Raw genomic sequence first — 25906 nt, 5'->3', positions numbered from 1 at the left:
TGATTCGGCTCCGCGCCTACCTGCGCCCTGCTGACACCTCCTCCACCCCCCGGGCCGGCTCTGGGCTGTGTCGCGGGGAACCTCCATCTGGCCTGGGGCTCTAAGACTTTCGATACTACTATAATTACTGCTATTATTTGAAAGGGAGTGGCGTCCCTGTTTCCGATGGGGCTTGGCGTCAAGGAGGGGGCACCGCAGGACTCTGCCCCCGCAACCGGAAACCCTCAGCCACGCCCCTTCCGGCGCTTCCGGTGCTCCGCCCCACGATGGCCTGGACGGCTGGCAGAGCGGCCGCATGCGCAGCCGGCTGGGCTTCGGGTAGCAAGCGTAACTCGCACACGGGCCTGCGAGCGGCGTGAGCGCGACCGGAAGCAGCAGGTGTGTGAAGCCGGAGGCGTGGCGGGTGCAGACTGGCAGCGTGGGCCCCGGGCACTGGCAGCGGTCGGGCACCCCCGATCCCGGGGCGCTGCAGGCCCCGTGGTGTCCGCTTAGAGTTTGGGAGGACCTGGCTTCACGGTTAGGACCGGTTTATCCTCAACACGGGAGGGTCCCAAGTTAGGCATGTTGGATTCCAGCCCTTGGCTCTCCCTTCGAGAGCCAAAAAGCCGAAATCAGACAGGCACACGGCCGTCCTGAGACTCTGGATAAGTTAAGTGCTAAGAGATGGGATCGTGTCAGCACAGCCACAGATTTCAGTGGAGCTGGAAGACTGGTAGTGGAACTCCATGGGGAGAGAGTCCCCAAGGCCCTCTTACCGTTGGAGGACTCTCTGTTTGCCTGGAATATGCTACTCCCATCAACGTGGTAAAAAGCATCAGATGTGGAGACTCAGTTTAGTTATCCCTTTCTCTGTTAAACCTCTCCTAATCTTTCTAGATAAGAGTGTAAACTGGTTTCGCTTTCTGTAGTATCAAGGTATAGCAAGAGTGATGAAAATATAAAGACTCTACCATAGAAATTATTCCTCCAGGACATAACTACAAAATAATTTGGCCTAGTTATGGATTTTACTACCCCAGTCCATCCCAGGCCTTTAACCTAGAAGAAAATTATGACCATTCTAAGAAATGGAATTAAATGGTTTCTTTACAATCATAGCTAGTCAGAATACTTCATTATTATGGCCAGTATTTTCACTCTTTTCATCAGCACTGCTAACAAATAATGTGTGAAGTGTTGAATCATAATAAAATTGTTCCTAACCTTTCTATATAACCTTGCTACCCTGACCTCTCCCCTGACCTCAGGAGGATCCATCCTAATTTCATATTGATCAAAATAGAACAGCCTGACAGTAAATCATGTATCTCACAAATAGAAATTACATTTCAAGTATTATAAGGACATAAATCTTTATACACTGATGTTCATTGTTGATAACACAGAAGGACTAGAAACAACCTAAACTTACAAACTAAGAGATTGGTTGAGGAAAAGGTGGTGTTATCTGACAATGAAATATTACACGTTAAGACTGATGTAAAAATTGGTTTAACATTGAATTAAATAAAGTTTGGTTACATTTCTGGTGGGGAAGTGTATGTGGATTTACATATGCACAGAAAAAATGGGTACACACCAACATGTTAGTTGTAATTACTTCCCAGTGGTGGTGTTATGGATTTTTTTTTCCTTGCCTGTCTGTATTTTCTCATTTTTCTCAATAATGTGTATTACCTGTGAATTCAAAATAATTTTTTGGCTTTGAGGTATATTAATAATTATTTTCAGCTTTATTATTTGAATAATCTCTGCCCTTATTCCACTTCAGCTAAAACAATTTGAGGTTTGTATGATTTATTTCCTTTGAGTACTCTGTTGAAGTTTTATTAAAGACTAATGGTAAAGCCAAAAGGCAAGAAAAGCAACCAGACTGGATACTTAGATAAGTTTGGATCAAATAACCAAGAAGTGATAGCTACAAAATAGAATTTAATTTTCTTTTTCTCGATCATTAATTTATCTTCCATTTTTGACAGCATGCTAATCCCATTTTCCATGAAGAATTGCTTCCAGTTACTTTGTAATCTCAAGGTCCCAGCAGCTGGCTTTAAAAACACAGTTAAAAGTGGACTTATTTTACAGTCGATTTCCAATAACGTTTACCACAATCTGGCTGTAGAAGACTGGATCCATGACCATATGAATTTAGAAGGCAAGCCAGTCCTTTTCTTGTGGAGGAATTCTCCCACTGTGGTAATTGGTCGGCATCAGAACCCTTGGCAGGAATGTAACCTGAATCTGATGAGAGAAGAAGGTGTGAAACTGGCTCGGAGGAGAAGTGGAGGAGGGACAGTCTACCATGATATGGGTAACATCAACTTGACTTTTTTTACAACCAAGAAAAAGTATGATAGGATGGAGAATCTAAAATTAGTTGTGAGAGCCTTGAAGGCTGTCCACCCACACCTGGACGTGCAGGCTACTGAAAGATTTGACCTTTTAGTTGACGGACAGTTTAAAATCTCAGGAACAGCTTCCAAGATTGGCCGCAATGCAGCTTATCACCACTGCACTTTGCTATGCGGTACTGACAGGACCTTCTTATCATCTTTGCTGAAGAGCCCTTACCAAGGGATCAGGAGCAATGCCACTGCCAGCACACCTGCCTTAGTGAAAAACCTTATGGAAAAAGATCCCACTCTGACCTGTGAAGTAGTGATAAATGCTGTTGCCACAGAGTATGCTACTTCTCATCAAATCGATAATCACATTCACCTAATAAATCCAACAGATGAGACAGTGTTTCCTGGAATAAACAGCAAAGCCATAGAACTACAGACCTGGGAATGGATATATGGCAAAACTCCGAAGTTCAGTGTAGATACTTCCTTCACTGTGTTACATGAACAGTCACACGTGGAAATTAAAGTATTTATAGATGTCAAGAATGGGAGAATTGAAGTCTGTAATATTGAAGCACCTGATCATTGGTTGCCGCTGGAAATATGTGACCAGTTAAATTCAAGTCTTATTGGTAGTAAATTTTCCCCAATTGAAACGACAGTGCTAACAAGTATATTACATAGAACACATCCAGGGGATGATGAGCTACACAGTAAATGGAATATTCTGTGTGAAAAAATTAAGGGAATAATGTGATTCCAAGTAAATTTCTTAATGTTGACAGTTTTGATGAGAAAATTAAAATGTTTACAGTGCATTTTTAAAAAAACTTTATTCTTGGCTGTGAATGGGCTTTCTCTAGTTGCAGTGCATGGGCTTCTCATTGTTGCAGAGCTCAGGCTGTAGCCTCAAAGGCATCAGTAGTTGTGACTTGAAGGCTGTAAAGCACAGGCTCAGTAGTTACAGCACACAGGCCTAGTTACCCTGGGGCATGTAAAATCTTCCTGGACCAAGGATCAAACCTGTGTCCCCTGCATTGACAGGTGAACTCTTAACCACTGGACACAGGGAAATCCCTGTCTGTCTTCATTGGTTTTAATACTGGGCTGGCTAAAGGGTTCATTCAGGATTTTCCATAAGATGTTAATGCAAAAACCAAAACAAACTTTTTGGCCAACCCTATACTTGACTGCATTTGTATTTCAGCTCTTTTCTTTTGTTACCATCTTGGGGTTGGATACCATATTGAACACTCTGACCTCACAGTTCTTTTTCTTACCACTAGGGAATATAACCCTGGCTTCTTGATACTATATACTATACTATATAGTATACTATACTATATACTATAAACTATAAATTTCTCCCTTTTAATTACATTTCCCTATCCTTTCATTCTTTCCCACTAAATCAAGCTTACTGCACTTTTCTAAGCCAATAACTTTTCTCCAGTCTCTTGCTTCATCTCCATTTCTTACCAGCATTCTCACATTTCTCTTGACCTATCATAGCCACTCTTTTTTTCAACAATTGATTTTCCACTCATATAACTAGATGGTGGGCGATGCTAGAAGAAAATTCACATAATCATGCAGATTAGTGTCTTCTCAGGCGGCGCTAGTGGTAAGGAGTCTGCCTACAATGCAGGAGATGAAAGAGACATCAGTTTGACCCCTGGGTGGAGACCATCCCCTGGAGTAGGAAATGACAACCTGCTCCAGTATTCTTGTTTGGAAAGTTCCATGGACAGAGGAGCTTAGCAGGCTACAGTCCGTGGGGTTGCAAAGAGTCGGACACAACTGAGCTCACACATGTGCATGCTCACACACAGATTCGCCCAATTTCATATTTATAGTTTTTCACTTGTTTTTGTTCTGTAGGCGTCAGATTCAACTCACTTCTGTTGACTGCCTCTCATTCACCAGTAAACCCTTGAGCAGCAGTCTTTCAGAATTGAGTTCCTTCAGCTGCTTATGTTTTCTACTTCAACTTTTCTCATTTCATTCAATCTCAGAGAAAGAAATATGTCCTCTTCCTTAAAGCTGAGCCCCCTAATTGTATTGTGGATTTTTCTTCTCCAGCTTTTTTTTTTTTAAATATTTAAGCTGCATATGGTGTTAGTTGCATCACTGAGATCTTTTGTTAGATTCTCTAATTGCGGCTCTGGGGCTTAGTTGCTCCATGCATGTGAGCTCTTACTTCCCCGACCAGGAATTAAACCCACGTCCCCTGTATTTCAAGGCAGATTTTCTACCACTGGACCACCAGGGAAGTCTGTTTATGTTTTGTACTATCAATTATTTATCTCCTTTATCTTGCATAAGTCTATCTCAACTTTTACTGAATCATTAGTACTCTTGCCTGGGAAATCCCATGGGCGGAGGAGCCTGGTAGGCTGCAGTCCATGGGATCACTAAGAGTCGGACACGACAGTGCACTTTTCAGTTTCATGCATTGGAGAAGGAAATGGCAACCCACTCCCGTTCTTGCCTGGAGAATCCCAGGGACAGGGGAGCCTGGCGGGCTGCCGTCTGTGGGGTCGCACAGAGTCAGACACAACTGAAGCGACTTAGCAGCAACAGCAGCCTTAGTGAATGGACATGCGAATGTCTCCCCCGTCTCAAAGACTGCTGCTCAAGGGTTTACTGTTTCTTTCCATTCCATGGTTGCCAAACTGCTTCAAAGAGTAGCACTCCTGCCAACAATTTAATGTCTCTATAGTTCACTCACATACTAATTTCTACAGTAGTTCCTGTTTATCGAGGGCCTACTCTGTGCCTACTTTGCTAGTTGTTGGATATCCTGGTAACAGAGACATGGTCACTGACCTTCAGTTCAGTTCAGTTCAGTTCAGTCGCTCAGTCGTCTCCGACTTTCTGCAACCCCATGAACTGCAGCACACCAGGCCTCCCTGTCCAACACCAACTCCTGAAGCCCACCCAAACTCATGTCCATTGAGTTGGTGATGGCATCCATCTCATGCTCTGTTTTCCCCTTCTCCTCCTGCCCTCAACTTTTCCCAGCATCAGGGTCTTTTCAAATGAGTCAGCTCTTCGCATCAGGTGGCTAAAGTATTGGGAGTTTCACTTCAACATCAGACCTTCCAAAGAACACCCAGGACTGATTTAGGATGGACTGGTTGGACCTCCTTGCAGTCCAAGGGACTCTCAAGAGTCTTCTCCCAACACCACAGTTCAAAAGCATCAGTTCTTTGGCGCTCACCTTTCTTCACAGTCCAACTCTCACATCCATACATGACTACTGGAAAAACCATAGCCTTGACTAGACGGACCTTTGTTAGCAAAGTAATGTCTCTGCTTTTGAATATGCTATCTAGGTTGGTCATAACCTTCCTTCCAAGGAGTAAGCATCCTTTAATTTCATGGCTGCAGTCACCATCTGCAGTGATTTTGGAGCCCAGATAAAGTCTCTCACTGTTTCCACTGTTTCCCCTTCTATTTGCCATGTAGTTATGGACCAGATGCCATGATCTTAGTTTTCTGAATGTTGAGCTTTAAGCCGACTTTTTCACATTCCTCTTTTACTTTCATCAAGAGGCTCTTTAGTTCTCACTTTCTGCCATAAGGGTGGTGTCATCTGCATATCTGAGGTTATTGATACTTCTCCTGGCAATCTTGATTCCAACTTGTGCTTCCTCCAGCCCAGCGTTTCTCATAATGTACGCTGCAGATAAGTTAAATAAGCAGGATGACAATATACAGCCTTGACGTACTCCTTTTCCTATTTGGAACCAGTCTGTTGTTCCATGTCCAGTTCTAACTGTTGCTTCCTGACCTGCATACAGGTTTCTCAAGAGGCAGATCAGGTGGTCTGGTATTCCCATCTCTTGAAGAATTTTCCATAGTTTATTGTGATCCACACAGTCAAAGGCTTTGGGATAGTCAATAAAGCAGAAATAGATGTTTTTCTGGAACTCTCTTGCTTTTTCAATGATCCAGAGGATGTTGGCAATTTGATCTCTGGTTCCTCTGCCTTTTCTAAAACCAGCTTGAACATCAGGAAGTTCACGGCTCACGTATTGCTGAAACCTGGCTTGGAGAATTTTGAGCATTATTTTACTAGCATGTGAGATGAGTGCAATTGTGCGGTAGTTTGAGCATTCTTTGGCATTGCCTTTCTTTGGGGTTGGAATGAAAACTGACCTTTTCCAGTCCTGTGGCCACTGCTGAGTTTTCCAAATTTGCTGGCATATTGAGTGCAGCACTTTCACAGCATCATCTTTTAGGATTTGAAATAGCTCAACTGGAATTCCATCACCTCCACTAGCTTTGTTTGTAGTGATGCTTTCTAAGGCCCACTTGACTTCACATTCCAGGATGTCTGGCTCTAGGTCTGTGATCACACCATCGTGATTAACTAGGTTGTGAAGTCTTTTTTGTATAGTTCTGTGTATTCTTGCCACCTCTTCTTAATATTTTCTGCTTCTGTTAGGTCCATACCATTTCTGTCCTTTATTGAGCCCATCTTTGCATGAAATGTTCCCTTGGGATCTAAGTTTCTTGAAGAAACCTCTAGTCTTTCCCATTCTATTGTTTTCCTCTGTTTCTTTGCATTGATTGCTGGGAAAGGCTTTCCTACCTCTCCTTGCTATTCTTTGCAACTCTGCATTCAAACAGGTATATCTTTCCTTTTCTCCTTTGCTTTTTGCTTCTCTTCTTTTCACAGCTATTTGTAAGGTCTCCTCAGACAGCCATTTTGCTTTTTTGCATTTTTTTCCTGGGGATGGTCTTGATCCCTGTCTCCTCTACAATGTCACAAACCTCCATCCATAGTTCATCAGGCACTCTATCAGATCTAGTCCCTTAAATCTATTTGTCACTTCCACTGTATAATCATAAGGGATTTGATTTAGGTCATACCTGAATGGTCTAGTGGTTTTCCCCACTTTCTTCAATTTAAGTTCTGAATTTGGCAATAAGGAGTTCATGATCTGAGCCACAGTCAGCTCCCAGTCTTGTTTTTGCTGACTGTATAGAGCTTCTCCATCTTTGGCTGCAAAGAATATAATCAATCTGATTTTGGTGTTGGCCATCTGGTGATGTCCATGTGTAAAGTCTTCTCTTGTGTTGTTGGAAGAGAGTGTTTGCTATGACCAGTGCGTTCTCTTGGAAAAACTGTATTACCTTTGCCCGGCTTCATTCTGTACTCCAAGGCCAAATTTGCCTGTTACTCCAGTTATTTCTTGACTTGCTACTTTTGCATTCCAGTCCCCTATAATGAAAAGGACATCTTTTTTGGGTGTTAGTCCTAAAAGGTCTTGTAGGTCTTCATAGAACTGTTCAACTTCAGCTTCTTCAGCATTACTGGTCGGGTCATAGACTTGGATTACCGTGATATTGAATGGTTTGCCTTGGAAACGAACAGAGATCATTCTGTCGTTTTTGAGATTGCATCCAAGTACAGCATTTCAGACTCTTTTGTTGACTGTGATGGCTACTCCATTTCTTCTAAGGCATTCCTGCCCACAGTAGTAGATATAATGGTCATCTGGGTTAAATTCACCCATTTCAGTCCATTTTAGTTCACTGATTCCTAGAATGTCGACATTCACTCTTGCCATCTCCTGTTTGACCACTTCCAATTTGCCTTGATTCATGAACCTAACATTCCAGGTTCCTATGCAATATTGCTCTTTACAGCATCGGACCTTGCTTCTATCACCAGTCACATCCACAGCTGGGTATTGTTTTTGCTTTGGCTCCATCCCTTCATTCTTTCTTATTTCTCCACTGATCTCTAGTATCATATTGGGCACCTGCCGACTTGGGGAGTTCATCTTTTTGCCTGTTCATACTGTTCATGGGATTCTCAAGACAAGAATACTGAAGTGGTTTGCCATTCCCTTCTCCAGTGGACCACATTCTGTCAGACCTCTCCACCATGACCCATCCATCTTGGGTGGCCCCACATGGCATGGCCTAAGGCACCGACTTAGGAAATGACAATTTAATGCAGTGATTTTCAAACTCTTTAAAAACTAGAGTAAAAAATGTCTTATGTTTTGCACCAGCATACACATATGTTGTCTGTTTCACAATACGATGCTTACCCTTTACTACTCACTTAGCTGATATTTTATATTCAATTTTATTTCATCTTAAAAATTAACTTTATGACCCATTAATAGGTCAAGACTTAAATTGTTTAAAATAGGGAAAGTAGACAAACCAGTAAATGCTTACAAAATGAGAAAAGTATCGGATTCATGTTGATATATGGCAAAACCAATACAATATTGTAAAGTTAAAAAAATAAAAGAAAATATAAAAAAACAAAGAAAAAGAAAAGTCCAGGCAGTTAGACAATACGGGATCCCCACTTGGAGCCATCGGGGACCTGACATTGACTTTGAGCCCTGAGGAATGCAAAGGCAGCCGTGCAATGTGGAGCAGGGAGGAGAGTAGTCAGGTTGTATCAGCGATCTGTTGCTACATACCAAACCACTCCAAAACTTGGTGGTTAAAAGTGGTCATTTATTCAATCCAAAGTCAAGGTGACAGCAGGTTTGGTTTCTTCTGAGGCCCATCTCCTTGGCTTGCAGGTGGTGGCATCTTGCTATGACTTCACGTAGTCTCTCCTCTGTGCGTATCTAGGTCAGGATATCCACTTTTTATAAGGACACCCATCATACTGGATTAGGGTCACCTACAGACAGAACTTATTTCTTTGAAGACCTTATTTCCAAATATGGTTACATTCCGAGGTACCAGGGATTGGGATTTAAACATGTGAATTTCTAGGGGTTATGTGTGTGCACAATCAACCCTTAACAGAGGGGTTTCAGGGTCCCCCCCAACCCCAGACTACTCTGCCCAACTCTGTTCCTATGACCTCTACCTGGCTTTGTCCCTCCACACTATTCACTCTTGATTTGAAATCTTCAAGCTTTTCCAGATGTGATGTTCAGAAGGGCACTCTCCAACACCAGGACTTCTATTTCCCTCTACAGACTTTAGCTTAGCTTATTCTTCAAGCTTCTGGTCTGCCCACTGCCTCTAGCAGTATCCCCTCTCCCAGCTGATCCCCATGAGACCTAGTCTGTCCCCAACCAGTCAACTGGCATGTCTATGGATAGGCTTTCCCAGGACAATTGATGCTAAGCTGCAGAGCTTTACAGATGTTGCAGTCAAGGTTAAGTGAGCTACAAAATGCATCTGGTATTACTAAAAGGCTTGATTTGCCTTTATAAGGAGTTAAGTAATAGAGGATAACTGAATTTAGGTAAATACCTGCTGAAGACACATAATTGTAGGGACTTCCTGGGTGGTCCAGTGGCTAAGGTCTTGATTCATTCATCAACATCCAAACAAGAGAAAATCTGGGGAAATGTTTCAACTAACTATACTTGAAACACTAAGTACTCTGAGTAACCTATTGATAAAAGTGAATTCAGGATTGGTCACACAACTGAACAAGGAATCCATACATTAGTAAAATATAAAAATTTATTGTTAAATTCATACATTATAGGAATGATCTGTCCACAGTTAAAAAAAAAAAACAACATTCATTTAAAGTAGAAATATATATGTAAATTAGGCTACTATCCATCATATTTTTTTTGTGTGCTTATTATGAAAAATGTCCACTGTTGTTTCATGACATGGTCTTAAGTCAAAATCACAATATCCAAGGGAAAAACGACTCTAAAAAGAGAAGAGAAGAGTTTTTTTTAACAAAAATGATCAAAGCCACTTTTTAAAGAATGCTACACAGTCACACATGAGACTATATCCTACCTGTGGTTTCTTAAAATAATCAAGTCCCCTTCCGATCTTAATTATCCATCCATTGTTGAACCTATTGAAATTAGTTATATAGTATTACACTCCAGACATTTAGGTCAGACAATGATCAAAGTTGTATGAAGTGTCAGCTAAATCTCCCCCTAACAAATAAAATCACTTCTTGCAGTGGCGAGTTGAACCAAACCTGGGTTTACCTATGGGCTGTGTCTGCAATGAAACAAAACAACCATTAGCTGATAAAAGATTTTAACAATTCAATTAAACCTTCCTCATGAATTTCATCTTCCTGAGAAAGCTTCCCTGTTCTGCTAACAAGTGGCTTCCAACTGTACTCAGGCAGACTGGTGATGTTTCAGGGACTCCCGTGCCTAGAGGTGGGGATGTGCCAGGGCAGAGGAAGCCCTGATGGGCACAACACAGCATCCTGTCATGCCTGCTAGAAACTTTAATAAACTATAAGAAGTAAAGCCAAATTAAATAAATACCACTATCACCCCAAAAGGAAATTATCCCAATGTCATAATACTGTATGTATAATTGGATAGAAAAGTACTTCCTTTGCTCAGATGACACAGAACATGTAAATTTTATTCCATTAGGAAACAGGAAACTCACAGAGGACACAATTAGCCAGATTTTTTCTTCAAAAGTGAAAAATACTAAAATTAAGCTTTATTTAAATTTTTAATATTTAAGTGGAATAGTATATGTAATTATATATAATTTGTGAGAAATAAAAATAAGTATTTTTCAACTGCATAAAAATTAAAGTATTACTATATACTAACCTAATTTCTCGGTCATGTATTGAAGAAGAATATTCTAATTCCAAACTCACTCCGTGATTCCTGAGCGACTGTTTTATTTCTTCTAGGCCACTATGCTGATCTTTCCCAGTGCCCTGTCAATAGGAAAAAAATTTTTTTTTACTCAGTTATTAATATTTTAAATTATTCCTAAGCAATGCAGTGTGTGTTCAGTTGCACAGTTGTGTCACTGGCAGGTAGATTCTTTACCTCTGAACCACCTAGAAAGCCCATGCAATGTATATCTTAAAATGTAAATATTCTACACTAGTTTTACTGTCCATTACTGCAAAGAAGCAACCAAAGAAGATGAAGTAGTTTAAGAGCAACTATTTTTATCAAAATAATCATTTTTTTTCCTAATGTGAACATAACACAACTTGGTGCCATCTCCTAAGATGTATTTTAACGGTGCTGTTTATTCAGATGAGGCTTTCTTCTCAAATTAATCCTGGAAATATGAATTGTTTAGAATTATCCCTATTTAAATCAAAATCAAGATAGAGATGATAGGAACTATCAATACTGAAGACAGAGTGATTGACTCATAGAACATCCAAGAAACTAAACTCACAAACTATTTGAATAGAGAGCTTAGCTAAGTGGCCAAATGCAAGGTACAACATACTAAAATCAACAGCGTTTTCTCCAATGTATTTTATGCCTAATCCCAGATGGCTCAGGAATAAAGAGTCCACCTGCCAATGCAGGAGACGCTAGAGACGCGGATTTGATCCCTGGGTCGGGAAGACCTCCTGGAGGAGGAAATGGCAACCCACTCTCAGTATTCTTGCCTGGAGAATCCCATGGACAGAGGACCCTGGTGGGCTATAGTCCATGGGGCCGCAAAGAGTCAGACACAACTGAGCGACTGAGCATGAAGATAGCAAGTTCATTTCCAATGAAACAGCTCTGGCTGAAGCATTACATCCAAGTTTGCCTTGAACTACATCTTACAACTGAGTGAAGTCCATGATGTTAAGAAAGAGAAAATGCTTTCAGGTACCTACTTCATCCAGAGAGGTGAGAAGATGAATAGTTTTTACTTTACATGGCCTCTTAACCAGCATCTCACAAAATCGAAGGAAGTTATACAGCTGAAAGACATTAGGATGGGTTATTACTCGTACATGTTAAATAATGACTATTTCATCCTGTGTGAGTACATTTCACCTACCTGATGTGTGTGTCTAATATAAGGATCTTCTATCCAAACTTCTGTAACTGTTTCACTCAGGTATTCTTGAAAAAGGGACTCATAGCTGAAACCTGTTGCATTCTCTTCTATCTTAATTTGCTTGTGATATTTTCCAGCTACAAAACAGAAGTTTCTGTAATAAAACCAGTGACTACTTGTTTTCTTTTTATACATACTATAAACAGTGAGGAGCACATACAAGTTAATGTTTTTAAACTCATGCACTCAGCGAGCATTTTCGAATGCTCAATCTATACCAGACACATTGCAGGATGCTACACACACAGAGGTTATAAGGCAAACCATCCAATGAGTTTCGCCTTCATGGAGGCCAGGCAAGTGGGAAAGTCCAGAGATTTCTTGGAATAGGTTCTTGAGCTAAATCCTACAGAACCAGACAGTTTATTCAAGAAAGAACCTACTGTATATAAAGATATCTAATATTTTTGTCACCATGAGTAGAATCATAAGCTTTGATTGAGTGGGCAACTGGTCTTTCTCTTCAGATTTAAGTCTTTTTATGTCTTGCAATTTAATAGCTGAGGTATTACATATATGGTTTCCCCAATGGCTCAGCAGTAAAGAATCCACCTGCAATGCAGGAGACGCAGGTTTGATCCTTGTGTTGGGAAGATTCCCTAGAGAATTCCAGTATTCAACTCATTTCAGTATTCTTGCCTGAAAAATCCCATGGACGGAGGAGCCTCGTGGGCTACAGTCCAAAGGGTCACAAAGAGTCAGACATGAGTGAGTTACTAAGCACACATTAAATAAATAAATGCAATATAATATGGAATCTAGGAGTCTTAGAACTTGTAGAGAGTGTGTTAAGCAAAAACTTATAGTACTTCTTAATAATCCAAGCCAAAGACTAGAATGCCATAGGGTCAGCAGGGGAGTTCTATTGTTTTTGTTCATTCAAAATGAATAATTATTGAATAAGTTATCAAAGACCTTTAAGGTTTTTTTTTTTTTTAAATATGATCCTTAATGGTAGTTCCTGATTTATACGGTGGTTGCACTTTTAAACTTTGTTTGAAAATCAGTGGTTTGGATTGTCTTCCTAATATTTCAAAACACAAAATGTTACAAACTGTGCATCAGTTTTGAAGCCAAGCTAGTCACACAGGTTAGTTTTAGCCAGTGTATTTAAGCCACAAAGTTGATGGTACTCTATTTCCTTCAGATTTCAGAGGGAAACTGCATTGCAGGTTTCAATTTGGGATGCAGTAAACAATTTTATTACTCCTCAACAAAGTAGCGAGCTAGCCAGGTTAATCTGGGTAGCCAAGGTTTGGGATAGTACAGAATACCAGGAAGAGGTGTGCAGAGGGCAGGAGTAAACAGGAGCTGAGGGCTGGGGGACACTGTTTTTTTTTTTTTTTTTTGAGGACAGCAGTTCCTTTGACTGTAGGATGCAGCAGCTGTGAATGTCAGGTGGCAACGGCCATTTGTGTCTGTATGTCTGTAAACTGGATGCTCAAAAAGTAGTGAACTAACCATACCTCCTGCATCTCTCATCACTGTGAGTCTCAGTCATGTCTGACTCTATGACCCCATGGACTACAGCCCACCAGGCTCCTGTGTCCATGGGATTTCCCAGGCAAGAATACTGGAGTGGGTTGTCATATCCTCCTCCAGGGGATCTTCCCCACCCAGCGATCAAACCCGTGTCTCCTGTATTGGTAAGCTGATTCTTTACCACTGTGCCACCTGGGGAGCCCCCGGAGAACCAATTATAAATAGGGAACCATACCTTCTGCATCTCTCTTCATTAAGAATACCTAATTCCTCAAACGTTCTGATTCAAGACAAAAATCGCAAAGCAGCCCTGGGCATTTCTTGAGCTACTTTAATATTTTGGTCATTTTATAAATGGAGATACAAATAAAATATAGGCTTTACGTTCAGTATTGCTCTGCTTCATGGGGATCATGAATTCCTTAAAATGGCATGCAAAGTTCTGCAGTATGTAGAGCTGTCCTCAAATTCTCAGGAGAAGAATCTGACTGCCACCTTCCCCTGAGCAGAAAACAAAACAAAACAGGGCAAAGGGGCTTCCCTTGTGGTCTAGTGGCTAAGACTCTGAGATCCCAGTGCAGGGCTCTGGGTTTGACCCCTGGTTAGGGAACTAGATCCCATACACTGCAACTAAAAAAAAAAAAAAAAAGACCCTGTCCTTTTTTTAGTGATGCAACTAAGAGCCAATGTAGCCAAATAAATAAATATTAAAAAAGAAAGTTAAGAACTGGAAATGCAGAGGAGACCTGTAAGCTCCCAAGGGTAAACAGTCCAGACCACACAGAGCTCCAAAGGGCACAGCCAGGAACACTGGGTGAGACAGGCTTTGTCACAAGAGCTCAGGCACACACTCTCCAAAACAGCCTCCTTACCTTCTTTTTCTTGGTCCAAGCGTTTCTTTAAGTGTTCTGCTCTATCCATGTGGTCAGAAATTATTTTTCTGAGATTACGCTTCTTTGTTTCATCTTTGGTGCCTACAAATTAAAAAATAGACTCTCAAGATTCCAAACAGGCTTTCTCTTTGGTACAGGCAGTGTTTCCTAAGTTTTCCATGGATTTCCTGTCCTTTGGCATGGTTTGCCATGGTCCTAAAATACACAAATAATAGGTCCCAGTTTAGCTTGATCCTGTACAACCTCCACCTTTTCACTGAGCATTGGAAGCCCTTTATTTAGAAGTGGGGACTCTAACACTGTGACTGATAGCTGGGGACACTCAATCCGGTGTGGAAACAAAGGTGGCTTATTACATGTCACTGACTATGAGCACTATTTTGTTCCAATTACCCATAAGTTTGAAATCTTAGCATAATCAAAAGATAGCAAACAACATCTTTCTTCCACAAAACCAGTCTCTATTCCAGACTTCCCCTTTACAGCTTACGTTGACTCATTTTCCCAGCCATCCCAAAAATCAAAGGTATTTTTGAGTATACATTATCAATAAAAGCTTATCCCAAGCCCCACCTCCAACCAGTTAACAAATTACTTCTGGTCCCTTCCTTCCTCCCTCCCTTTTAATACTGCTTTCACTTTTCACTTTAATTTCATTTTTAAACTCTGTTTTTAAAAATATTTTATTTTGAATTAATTGTATATTTATGGAAAAGCTAGGAACATGGCAGAGACTCCCTTCATCCGGATTCCCCTATATTAACATATTACACAACTACAGTACAATTATCAGAGCAAGCACATGAACATTCATACAACACTAGTAGCTCATCTACACACCTTACTGGTATTTCATTAATTGTCCACTTTATTGTCCTTTGTTGTGCCTGCCCATCTTTGGGTGCAATATTCCCTTGATATTTCCAACTTTCCTGAGATCTCTAGTCTTTCCCTTTTGTTGTTTTCTTCTAGTTTTATGTACTGTTCATTGAAGAAGGCCTTCTTGTCTCTCTGTGCTAGTCTCTGGATGTAAAATTGGAAATATCAAGGGAACGTTTCACCCAAAGGTGGGCACAATAAAGTACAGAAACAATAAAGACCTAGTAGACGCTGAAGAGATCAAGAAGAGATGGAAAGACTACACAGGAGAACTGTACAAAAAAGGTCTTAATGAACCAGATTACTCTGATGATGTGGTCAGTCACCCAGAGCCACACATTCTGGAGTTTGAAGTCAAGTGGGCTTTAGGACTCACTGCTGTTAATAAAGCTAGTGGATGTGATGGAATTCCAGTGCTCACTCACTTCAGTTGTGAGACTCCATAACTGTAGCCTGCCAGGCTCCTCTGTACATGGGATTCTCCAGGCAGGAATACTGGAGTGGGTTGCCATACCCCTCTCCAGGAGATCTTCCCAACCCAGGGATCGAACCTACATCTCTTACATCTCCTGCACTGGCAGGTGGCTTCTTTACCACTAGCACCACCTGGAATTACAGTAGAACTATTCAAACAAAACCCCAAAGGATGATGCCCTCAAGGTGTTGCTGTCAGTATGTCAGCAAATCTGGAAGACTCAGCAGTGGCCACAGGACTGGAAAAGGTCAATCCTCATCCCAATTCCCAAGAAGGGCAGTACTAAAGAATGAGCTAACAGTCGGATAACAGTTGGATAATTGCACTCATCTCCCATGCTAGTAAGGTCATTCTTAAAATCTTGCATATTAAACTTCAGCATTATGTGAACCAAGAAGTTCCAGATGAACAAGCTGGGTCTAGAAAAGGAAGAGGAACCAGAGATTAAATTGCCAACATTTGCTGGATCTTAGAGAAAGCAATGGAATTCCAGAAAAACATCTACCTCTGTTTCATCAACTATGCTAAAGCCTTTGACTTTATCATCCACCTAGTGTGGATGATAACAAACCATGGAAAGCTCTTAAAGAGATGGGAATACCAGACCATCTTACCTGTCTCCTGAGAAACCTGTGTGCAGGTCAAGAAGCAACAGTTAGAAGCCTGTATGGAACAACTGATCGGTTCAAGATTGAGAAAGGAGTATGACAGGGCTGTCTGCTGTCACCCTCTTTGTTTAACCTATACGCTGCTGAGCACATCATGAGAAATGCTGGGTTGGATGAGCTACAAGCTGGAATCAAGATAGGCGGGAAAAACATCAACAACCTTAGATATGTGGATGATACCACTCTAATGGCAGAAAGTGAAGAGGAACTAGAGAGCTTCTTAATGAGGGTGAAGGAGGAGAGTAACTTCTAAAAGAACTAAGATCATGGCATCCAGCCCCATTACTTCATGACAAATGGAAGGGGAAAAGGTGGAAGTAGTGACAGATTTCCTCTTCTTGAGCTCTAAAATCACTGCACATGGTGACTACAGTCATGAGGTCAGAAGACGATTGTTTCTTGACAGGAAAGCTATGACAAACCTATACAGTGTGCTGAAAAGCAGAGACATTACTTTGCTGACAAAGGTCCGTATAGTCAAGGCTATGGTCTCCCCAGTGGTCATGTGTGGATGTGAGAGCTAGACCGTAAAGAAAGCAGAATGCCAAAGAACTGATGCCTTTGAACTGTGGTGCTGGAGAAGACTCCTGAAAGCCCCCTGGACAGCAAGGAAATAAAATCAGCCAATCTTAAGGGAAACCAACCCTGAATATTCATTGGAAGGACTGATGCTGAAGCTCTATTTGGTCATCTGATGCAAACAGCCAATTCATTGGAAAAGTCCCTGATGCTAGGAAAGATTGAGGGCAGGAGAAGAGGGTGTCAAGAGGATGAGATGGATGGATGGCATCACTGATGCAATGGACATTAACTTGGGCAAATTTTGGGAGATGGTGAGGAACAGGGAGGCCTGGCATGCTGCAGTCAATGGGCTTGAAGAGTTGGACACAACTGGGTGACTGAATAACAACAAATATCCCACTAAAGAAAGTTTTCTGGTCTAGGATCCCACATAGCATTTAGGGGTTATGCCTCTTTAGTCTTCTCCAGTCTGTAATAGTTCCTTTAGTATGTTTCTGCCTTTTATGACCTTGACATTTAGGAAGAGTAAACAGTTATTTTGCAGAATGTGTCTCATTTTGGGCTGCCACTGTTTTCTAAGGGTAAGATTGAGGTTATACATATTTTTAGCAAGAAAATCACAGAAGTGTTGTGCCCTCAGTGGGTACATGAGGTCAATATGTCTTATTACTGGAGATGTCAACTTTGATGACTTGGTTACGGTGGAGTTTACAGATTTCTCCACTAGAAAGTCACTATTTTCTATTTTGTATGAAAAAGCTATCTTGTGGGTAAATATCCTATCTCTCTTCACTCTTCATCCACTAATTTTAGGACCCACTGATGGTCTTTTTTTTTTTTTTTTTTTTTTGGCCATGGCATGCAGCATGTGGGATCTTAGCTGCCCGACCAGGGACTGAACTTGAGCCCCCTGCATTGGAAGGCAAAATCTTAACCATTGGACTGCCAAGGAAGTCCCATTGATGGCCTTTCCCTGTAGCAATTACTACTGCAGTATTTGCCAAATGGTGATTTTCTACTTCCATCATTTCTACTTAATGTATTAACTGGAATTCCACTGTAAGAAAAAGCTGTCCCTTCTCACCCATCTACTTATTTATTCTACTAATAATTTATATCAATATGGACTCATGGAGATTTTACTTTATGGGTTGTAATTGAAAACTATCATCATTTTCCTTTTTTTAATTTATTTTTTTATTGAAGGATAATTGCTTTACAGAATTTTGTTGTTTTCTGTCAAACCTAAATATGAATCAGCCATAGGTATACAAATGTCCCCTCCCTTTTGAACCTCCCTCCCACCTCCCACCCCATCCCTCCCCTCTAGATTGATACAGAGCCCCCGTCTGAGTTTCCTGAGCCATACAGCAAATTTCTGTTGGCTATCTATTTTATACATGGTAATGTAAGTTTCCATGTTACTCTTTCCATGCATCTCACCCTCTCCTCCCCTCCCCATGTCCATAAGTCTATTCTCTGTCTGTTTCTCCACTGCTGCCCTGTGAATAAATTCTTCAGTGCCATTTTTCTAGATTCCGTATATATGCCATAGAATATGATATTTATCTTTCTCTTTCTGACTCACTTCACTGTGTATAATAGGTTCTAGGTTCATCCACCTCATCAGAACTTACTCAAATGTGTTCCTTTTTATGGTGAATATAAAAATGTAGTAATATTCCATTGTGTATATCTACCACAGCTTCTTTATCCAATCATCTGTCGATGGACATCTAGGTTGCTTCCATGTTCTAGCTATTTAAAATAGTGCTGCAATGAACATTAGGGTACATGTGTCTTTTTCAATTTTGGTTTCCTCAGGGTATATGCCTTCTAGTGAGATTGCTGGATCATATAGTGGTTTTATTCCTAGTTTTTAAAGGAATCTCCATACTGTCTTCCATAGTGGCTGTATCAATTTACATTCCCACCAACAGTGCAAGAGCGTTCCTTTTTCTCCACACCCTCTCCAGCATTTATTGTTTGTAGACTTTTTGATGATGGCCATTCTGACTGGTGTGAGGTGATATCTCATTGTAGTTTTGATTTGCATTTCCCTAACAATGAGTGGTGTTGAGCATCTTTTCATGTGCGTTTGTTAGCCATCTTTATGTCTTCTTTGGAGAAATGTCTGTTTAGGTCTTTTTCCCTCTTTTTGATTGGGTTGTTTTTCTGGCATTGGGTTGTATGAGCTGCTTTTTCGGAAATTAATCCTTTGTCAGTTGTTTCATTTGCTATTATTTTCTCCCATTCTGAGGGTTGTCTTTTCACCTTACTTAGTTTCCTTTGCTGTGCAAAAGCTTTTAAGTTTAATCAGCTCCTACTTGTTTACTTTTGTGTTTATTTCTGTTACTCTAGGAGGTGGGTCATAGAGGATCTTGCTTTGATTTATGTCATCAAGTGTTCTGCCTATGTTTTCCTCTAAGAGTTTTATAGTTTCTGGTCTTACATTTAGGTCTTTAATCCATTTTGAATTTATCTTTGTGTATGGTGTTAGGAAGTGTTCTAATTTCATTCTTTTACCTGTAGCTGTCCAGTTTTCCCAGCACCATTTGTTGAAGAGCCTGTCTTTGCCCCATTGTATATTCTTGCCTCCTTTGTCAAAAATAAGGTACCCACAAGTGCATGAGTTTATTTCTGGGCTTTTGATCTTGCTCCATTTGTCTGTATTTCTGTTTTTGTGCCAGTACCATACTGTCTTGATGACTGTAGCTTTGTAGTATAATCTGAAGTCAGGAAGGTTGATTCTTCCAGCTCCATTCTTCTTTCTCAAGACAGCTTTGGCTATTTGGGGTCTTTTGTGTATCCATATGAATTGTGAAATTTTTTTGTTCTAGTTCTGTGAAAAATGCCATTGGTAATTTGATAGGGATTGCATTGAATCTGTAGATTGCATTTGGTAGTATAGTCATTTTCACAATCTTGATTCTTCCTACCCAGGAACATGGAATATTTCTCCATCTGTTTATGTAGTCTTTGATTTCTTTCCTTAGTGTTTTATAATTTTCTGTGTACAGTTCTTTTGTCTCCTTAGGTAAGTTTATTCCTATTTAATTCTTTTTGTTGCAATGGTGAATGGGATTGTTGCTTAATTTCTCTTTCTGATTTTTCATTGTTGGTATATATTAGTATATAGAAATGCAAGTGATTTCGGTGTATTGATTTTGTATCCTGCATCTTTGCTAAATTCACTGATTAGCTCTAATAATTTTCTGAACTATCTTTAGTGTCACATCATCTGCAAATAATGAGAGCTTTACTTCTTCTTTTCCAATCTGGATTCCTTTTATTTCTTTTTCTTCTCTGATTAATGTAACTATGTTGAATAACAGTGGTGAAAGTGGACACCCTTGTCTTGTCCCTGATCTTAGGGGGAATGCTTTCAGTTTTTTACCATTGAGAATAATGTTTACTATAGGTTTATCATATATGGCCTTTACTATGTTGAGGTAGGCTCCTTCCATGCCCATTTTTTGAAAAGTTTTAATCATAAATGGGTGCTGAATTTTGTCAAAGGCTTTTTCTGCACCCATTGAGATTATTATATGCTTTTTATCTTTCAATTTGTTAATATGGTATACCACATTGACTGATTTGCATATATTGAAAAATCCTTGCATTCTTGGAATAAACCCAACTTGATGATGGTGTATGGACTATTTGATGTGTTGCTGAATTGTGTTTGCTAAAATTTTGTTGAGGATTTTTGCATCTATGTTCATCAGTGATATTGGCCTGTAGTTTTCTTTTTTTGTGTGGTCTTTGTCTGGTTTTGGTATCAGGATGATGGTGGCCTCGTAAAATGAGTTTGGAAGCATTCCTTCCTCTGCAAGCATTTTTTGGAAGAGTTTTAGAAGGACAGGCATTAGCTCTTCTCTAAATGTTTGACAGAATTCTCTTGTGAAGCCATCTGGTCCTGGGCTTTTGGGAAACTATCATCATTTTCCTGGTTAAATATTATCAGCATTGGCTTTGAGAGCTCCTTGTGCTGGCTCCTGTGTTCTTTTGACGTACCCCATTATTTTTTGACTACTTCCTTACATTTTGGTGCAAAACGTAGTTTTCTTGCTCCAGCCTCAAAATCAACCATTTCTCCCAGAGACTTTGGTTTGTTTATTGGAGAATGGTATCAAGAGATCATATTCTGAGTGCTAAGTGTGTTCACTGTGGCTTGGGGAAAGTCTAGACCCTTTCTGTCAAGACAGGCAGAAAGTCTATGGAGGTTTACTAATACATACATCTCTATTGCTGTATCTGTCCATCTGCATCAAAACCCACAAATTCATGTTAACTTTGATCCCACAGGGTTCATTCTAGCCTTCCTCCTTTCCTTACCTGTAACTTCTTTCATTATCCACAATATATTTACTAGCTTGTTCCTGGTTAGATCCCTGGGTAGGGAAGATCCCCTGGGGAAGGAAATGGCTACCCACTCCAGTTATTCTTGCCTGGAGAATCCCATGGACAGAGGAGCCTGGTAGGCCACAGTTCATGGGGTTGCAAAGAGTCGGACATAATTGAGCAACTAATACTTTCACTTTCAAGTTCAATATAGACATCAAGCAGTTTCAGAATTCTTAACCCATACTGTTGTGAGAAAACAAAATTAACCAACTAAAATATAATGTTTGGGGACTTCCTTGGTGGTCCAGAGGTTAAGAATACGCCTTCCAATGCAGGGTACTTGGATTCAATCCCTGGTCAGGGAACTAAGATCCCACATGCCACGGGGCAACTAAGCCCATCTGCCTCAACTAGAGAACCCATGCTGCAACGAAGACCCAGCACAGTCAAAAAAGAATTAAAAAACAAAACCTGCTTTGCCACTTTTAGCTGTGTGACCTTGGCCAGTTATTCAACCTCTTTTTATCTTCTTGTCTAACACGGAAAGAGTAACAGCACCCTAGAAAATTGTGGAGAGGACTAATTATGAAAAACTAATTGCAAAGAGTTGACATGACTTAGCATCTGAACAACAACAAATTATGATACTGGCATGCAGAAAATAGTAAATGTCAGTATCATTATCATCTACTTAATTTCTTTATACACTGCCCTCTCGGCTTCCTCTAGAACTAGATTTTATCTAACACCTGTTTTCTTAACTCTACTGTTACTTTGCTACTGCCTATAAACATAGGCTATTTCCCCTGTCCTCTTTCTTAATCATTATCCTCAATCACAGTTTGACCCATTCTTCAAACATGACTTTGTCTTCCAGGTTTCATCATATAGCCATCTCCAAGTCCCATTGGAAACTCACTCTCACATCTAATCAATGAGCCAATGCCAGTAATTCGATGTCCACTCTGTCCTCTCTCTTTCCTAGTAAGTGGTGTCATTCAGGTCATGGTTCATTCAGGCCCTCATCTCCTCTCATCTTGACTCCTGCAGGAGCTCATTAATTGATCTGCTTGACTTCAGTCTCTTCAGGTTCATGTCTCTCCTACTCTCTTGCCCTGTTCACTCATTTATTCAAGAAATATTTACTGAGAACTTACCACATGCCAGGCATTATTCTAAGCACTGGAGACACAGCAGTTAATAAAACAAAACACAATTCCCCACTATCATTCAAATGGGCGGAAAGACAACAACAGAGGTAAATTGGTAAAACACATATGTTAGACTGTGATAAAGTGCTATTAAATAAAGCAAGGAAGAAGGATAAAAGAGTCCTGGAATGGGGGTTATAATTTCACATTGGGGGTCAGGGAATGGCCTCACAAATAAGGTGATATTTGTATAAATACCTGAAAGAGGAGAGAGAATAGGTCATGCAAATATTTGGGAGAAAAACATGTGCCTAAGAGAGGCAGGCCCTGAAATGCAACTTTAATTTTGTCACTCCTTTGCAGAAACTTTAGTTTCTCCTTGTCAATGGAATGAGTTAAAATCTCCTGGCGGTCAAGGCCATCCACAGCATGCTCCAACCATCAGTCTACCTTTAAACTTCTCCTCTTCCTCTATAGGTATATGCTAAAGTGAACTGAACCATTTATTTAGTAAAACAGCACAGACAGAACTGGAACACTTTTAGCTGAGTTTCTGAAATTCTACTTAACCTTCCAAAACCCCTATTGAAAGCAAGCCCCACCTTTCCATCCCCAAATGACCACTGGCTGTTTAAATCCTCATTGCATTTGTTTCCATGGCTCTTGGCACTTATTCCCTGAAGTACAGTTATTTGCGTTTATATCTTAACCTTCAAGATCATGTCACTGTCTCTTGAACCACCACAGGATCAGTGGAGCACACAGGAGCAGAACTCCTGGGATTCTGCTGCTTCAGGGCCCACCACTGTATGCCATGTCCCTTTCTGAGAGTCAGCAGAGCAGAGCTGCTAAAGCCTTGGGGTCCAGTTGTGACTCTACCAATGGTGGCTGAACTGGAAAGTGAACTTTGCTTTTTATGCTGTTAAAATGAGGGCAACATCACCTCATACTTCATAGGGCAACCGTAAGGACGAATTGGGATCATGCTTCTAATGTGCTCTGAATACTGCCTACCACTCAAGACTTATAAATGATAGCTACTCTTATTATCACCGTCATCAAATGGTCCCTGCCCAAGGTAGGGTTTTAGAGTTCTAAGAAAAGCACTGTACACTGAAGACCAGCCTCTGCTGTCTCAAAGCTTCCGAAACATATCAGAAATATGCAGGCAGAAAGGTATAGAGGGGAGATCTTGGGCCAGACAGGAAACACAAGAGGATGGGGAGCAGGGGCTCATTTTAAGTCAATTAATATATAATTACATGTTTATTAGCTGCAAGGGATTGTGCTCGATGTTAAGGTTATTTGGGTACTTCTAGGGGCTTCCCTGGTGGCTCAGAGATTAAAGCGTGTGCCTGCAATGCGGGAGACCCGGGTTTGATCCCTGGGTTGGGAAGAGCCCCTGGAGAAGGAAATGGCAACCCACTCCAGTACTCTTGCCTGGAGAATCCCATCGAGGGAAGAGCCTGGTAGGCTACAGTCCATGGGGTCGCAAAGAGTCAGACACGACTGAGCTACTTCACAACACTGAATTGGTCATCTGACGCGGACAGCCAACTCATTGGAAAAGTCCCTGATGCTGGGATAGATTGAGGGCAGAAGGAGAAGAGGGCATCACAGGATGAGATGCCTGGATGGCATCAACTGATGGAATGGACATGAACTTCAGCAAACTTTGGGAGATGGTGAGGGACAGGGAGGCCTGGCATGCTGCAGTCCATGGGGTCACAAAGAGTCGGACACGACTGGATGACTGAACGACTGAACAACAACAACACTAATGACCATGTAACAGAAAGTCTTAACTCTCACAATCCTATACATTTCTTACACGAAATTTCAGTATATCCATTTCTAATGAAAAAACTTAAATTGGAGTATAGTGTGATAAAGAACCCACCTGCCAATGCAGGAGATGTAGGAGACACTGGCTCAAACCCTGGGTCAGGAAGACCCACTCTAGTATTCTTGCCTGAAAAACCCCATGGACAGAGGAGCCTGGCAGGCCACAGTCCATGGGGTCACAAAAAATCCCACATGACTGAGCAACTAATACTTTCATAGCTGATTTAGACTGTCGTGGTGGTTTCATGGGTACGGCACAGTGAATCAGTTACACACACACATATATCCACTGTTTTTAAAATTCTTCTCCCATGCAAGTCATTAGAGAGTACTGAGTAGAGTTCCCCGTGCTATACAGTAGGCCCTTATTAGTTTTTTAAACTTATAATGAAAATGTTTAATGAGAAAAATAAGGAAAAGGGTGTAATGATCTTATTATCTATCACCTAGATTTAAAAACTGATAGCATTTTGTCATATTTGCTTCAACGTTCAAATTCAGACATCATAATTCCTTTCCAAACATGTTAGTCTTCACCCCTAAAATTAAGAAGAGTTTGAAAAATACCATACTACCTAACAAAGTTAATAATTTTATTGCTACTTGTTCCATATACAATCTTCCTAAATTGATCCCCAAATGTTTATACAGTTCCTTCAAACCCAAGTCGCTTCAAGGCAACTATTACATCTGCTGCTGCTAAGTCGCTTCAGTCGTGTCCGACTCTGTGTGACCCCATAGACGGCAGCCCATCAGGCTTCCCGGTCCCTGGGATTCTCCAGGCAAGAACACTAGAGTGGGTTGCCATTTCCTTCTCCAGTGCATGAAAGTGAAAAGTGAAAGTGAAGTCGCTCAGTCGTATCCGACTCTTCGCGACCCCATGGACTGCAGCCCATCAGGCTCCTCTGTCCATGGGATTTTCCAGGCAACAGTACTGGAGTGGGGTGCCATTGCCTTCTCCTTCTTCTCTTCTCTTCTTCTCTAACTATTACGTCTAGTTACCTCTTAAAATTCTAGAACAGTAACCTCTCTTTCACTGACGACATCAATCTAATAAAGATATAAAAGAAACCAGTCCACCTGTCCTGTAGAATACCCCATCTTCTGTATTTCACTGCTGTCTCGCGGCGAAAGGAATCGTTTTAACTCTTTCACTCCCACTCAGGCAAGACGGATTGCAACTCCATTTCCTCCAGTCTCGGCTCCCCGGCTCACTGCTCACCTTTCAGAACCTGCAGGAGCAGATCGATCCCCTCCTGGTAACACACCAGAGCCTGCGGGCCCCGGGACTCGGACTCCAGATCTAACGCCCGCTTTAACACAGTCAATGCAGCTGTGCTCCCAGGGTCCTGCGCCAGGCTGGACCTCGACATAATCTCCGAAACTACTGTCAGCTTCTTCCAGTTTCTTGGTGGGTGGGTCTGCGGCGCGCCTGCTCGCGGTCACGTGACGCCTCTGCGCTCACTTTTTATGGTGCCGGAGTGGG

The 25906-nt window shown here is 41.1% G+C and overlaps 2 protein-coding genes across 5 annotated transcripts; one reads left to right on the top strand and one right to left on the bottom strand.

The window, feature by feature from the left end:
• Positions 1 to 254: 254 nt before the first annotated feature.
• On the top strand, positions 255 to 3211 carry LIPT1 (lipoyltransferase 1). The gene is made up of 2 exons (XM_005892237.3): positions 255 to 378; positions 1980 to 3211. The coding sequence occupies exon 2, from the start codon at positions 1981 to 1983 to the stop codon at positions 3100 to 3102; it is 1122 nt and encodes a 373-aa protein (XP_005892299.1). The 5' UTR covers positions 255 to 378; position 1980; the 3' UTR covers positions 3103 to 3211.
• A 6587-nt stretch (positions 3212 to 9798) lies between these two features.
• On the bottom strand, positions 9799 to 25863 carry MITD1 (microtubule interacting and trafficking domain containing 1). Of its 4 annotated transcripts, none has more exons than XM_005892238.3 (7): positions 25643 to 25863; positions 14513 to 14614; positions 12099 to 12235; positions 11932 to 12018; positions 10904 to 11016; positions 10107 to 10167; positions 9799 to 10013 (listed from the first exon to the last, which is right to left on the bottom strand). In XM_005892238.3, the coding sequence occupies exons 1-7, from the start codon at positions 25791 to 25793 to the stop codon at positions 9918 to 9920; spliced, it is 747 nt and encodes a 248-aa protein (XP_005892300.1). In that variant the 5' UTR covers positions 25794 to 25863; the 3' UTR covers positions 9799 to 9917. The 4 variants fall into 4 exon arrangements, with proteins under 4 accessions (XP_005892300.1, XP_070236073.1, XP_070236071.1 ...); XM_070379972.1 differs by lacking the exon at positions 25643 to 25863 and adding an exon at positions 25501 to 25636; XM_070379970.1 differs by lacking the exons at positions 9799 to 10013; positions 10107 to 10167 and adding an exon at positions 10176 to 10322.
• Between the last annotated feature and the right edge of the window lie 43 nt (positions 25864 to 25906).

This window comes from Bos mutus, chromosome 11 (genome assembly GCF_027580195.1).
Source record: "Bos mutus isolate GX-2022 chromosome 11, NWIPB_WYAK_1.1, whole genome shotgun sequence".
In the NCBI taxonomy this organism is placed as follows: domain Eukaryota; kingdom Metazoa; phylum Chordata; class Mammalia; order Artiodactyla; family Bovidae; genus Bos; species Bos mutus.
This window is presented reverse-complemented; position numbering and strand designations above follow the sequence as displayed.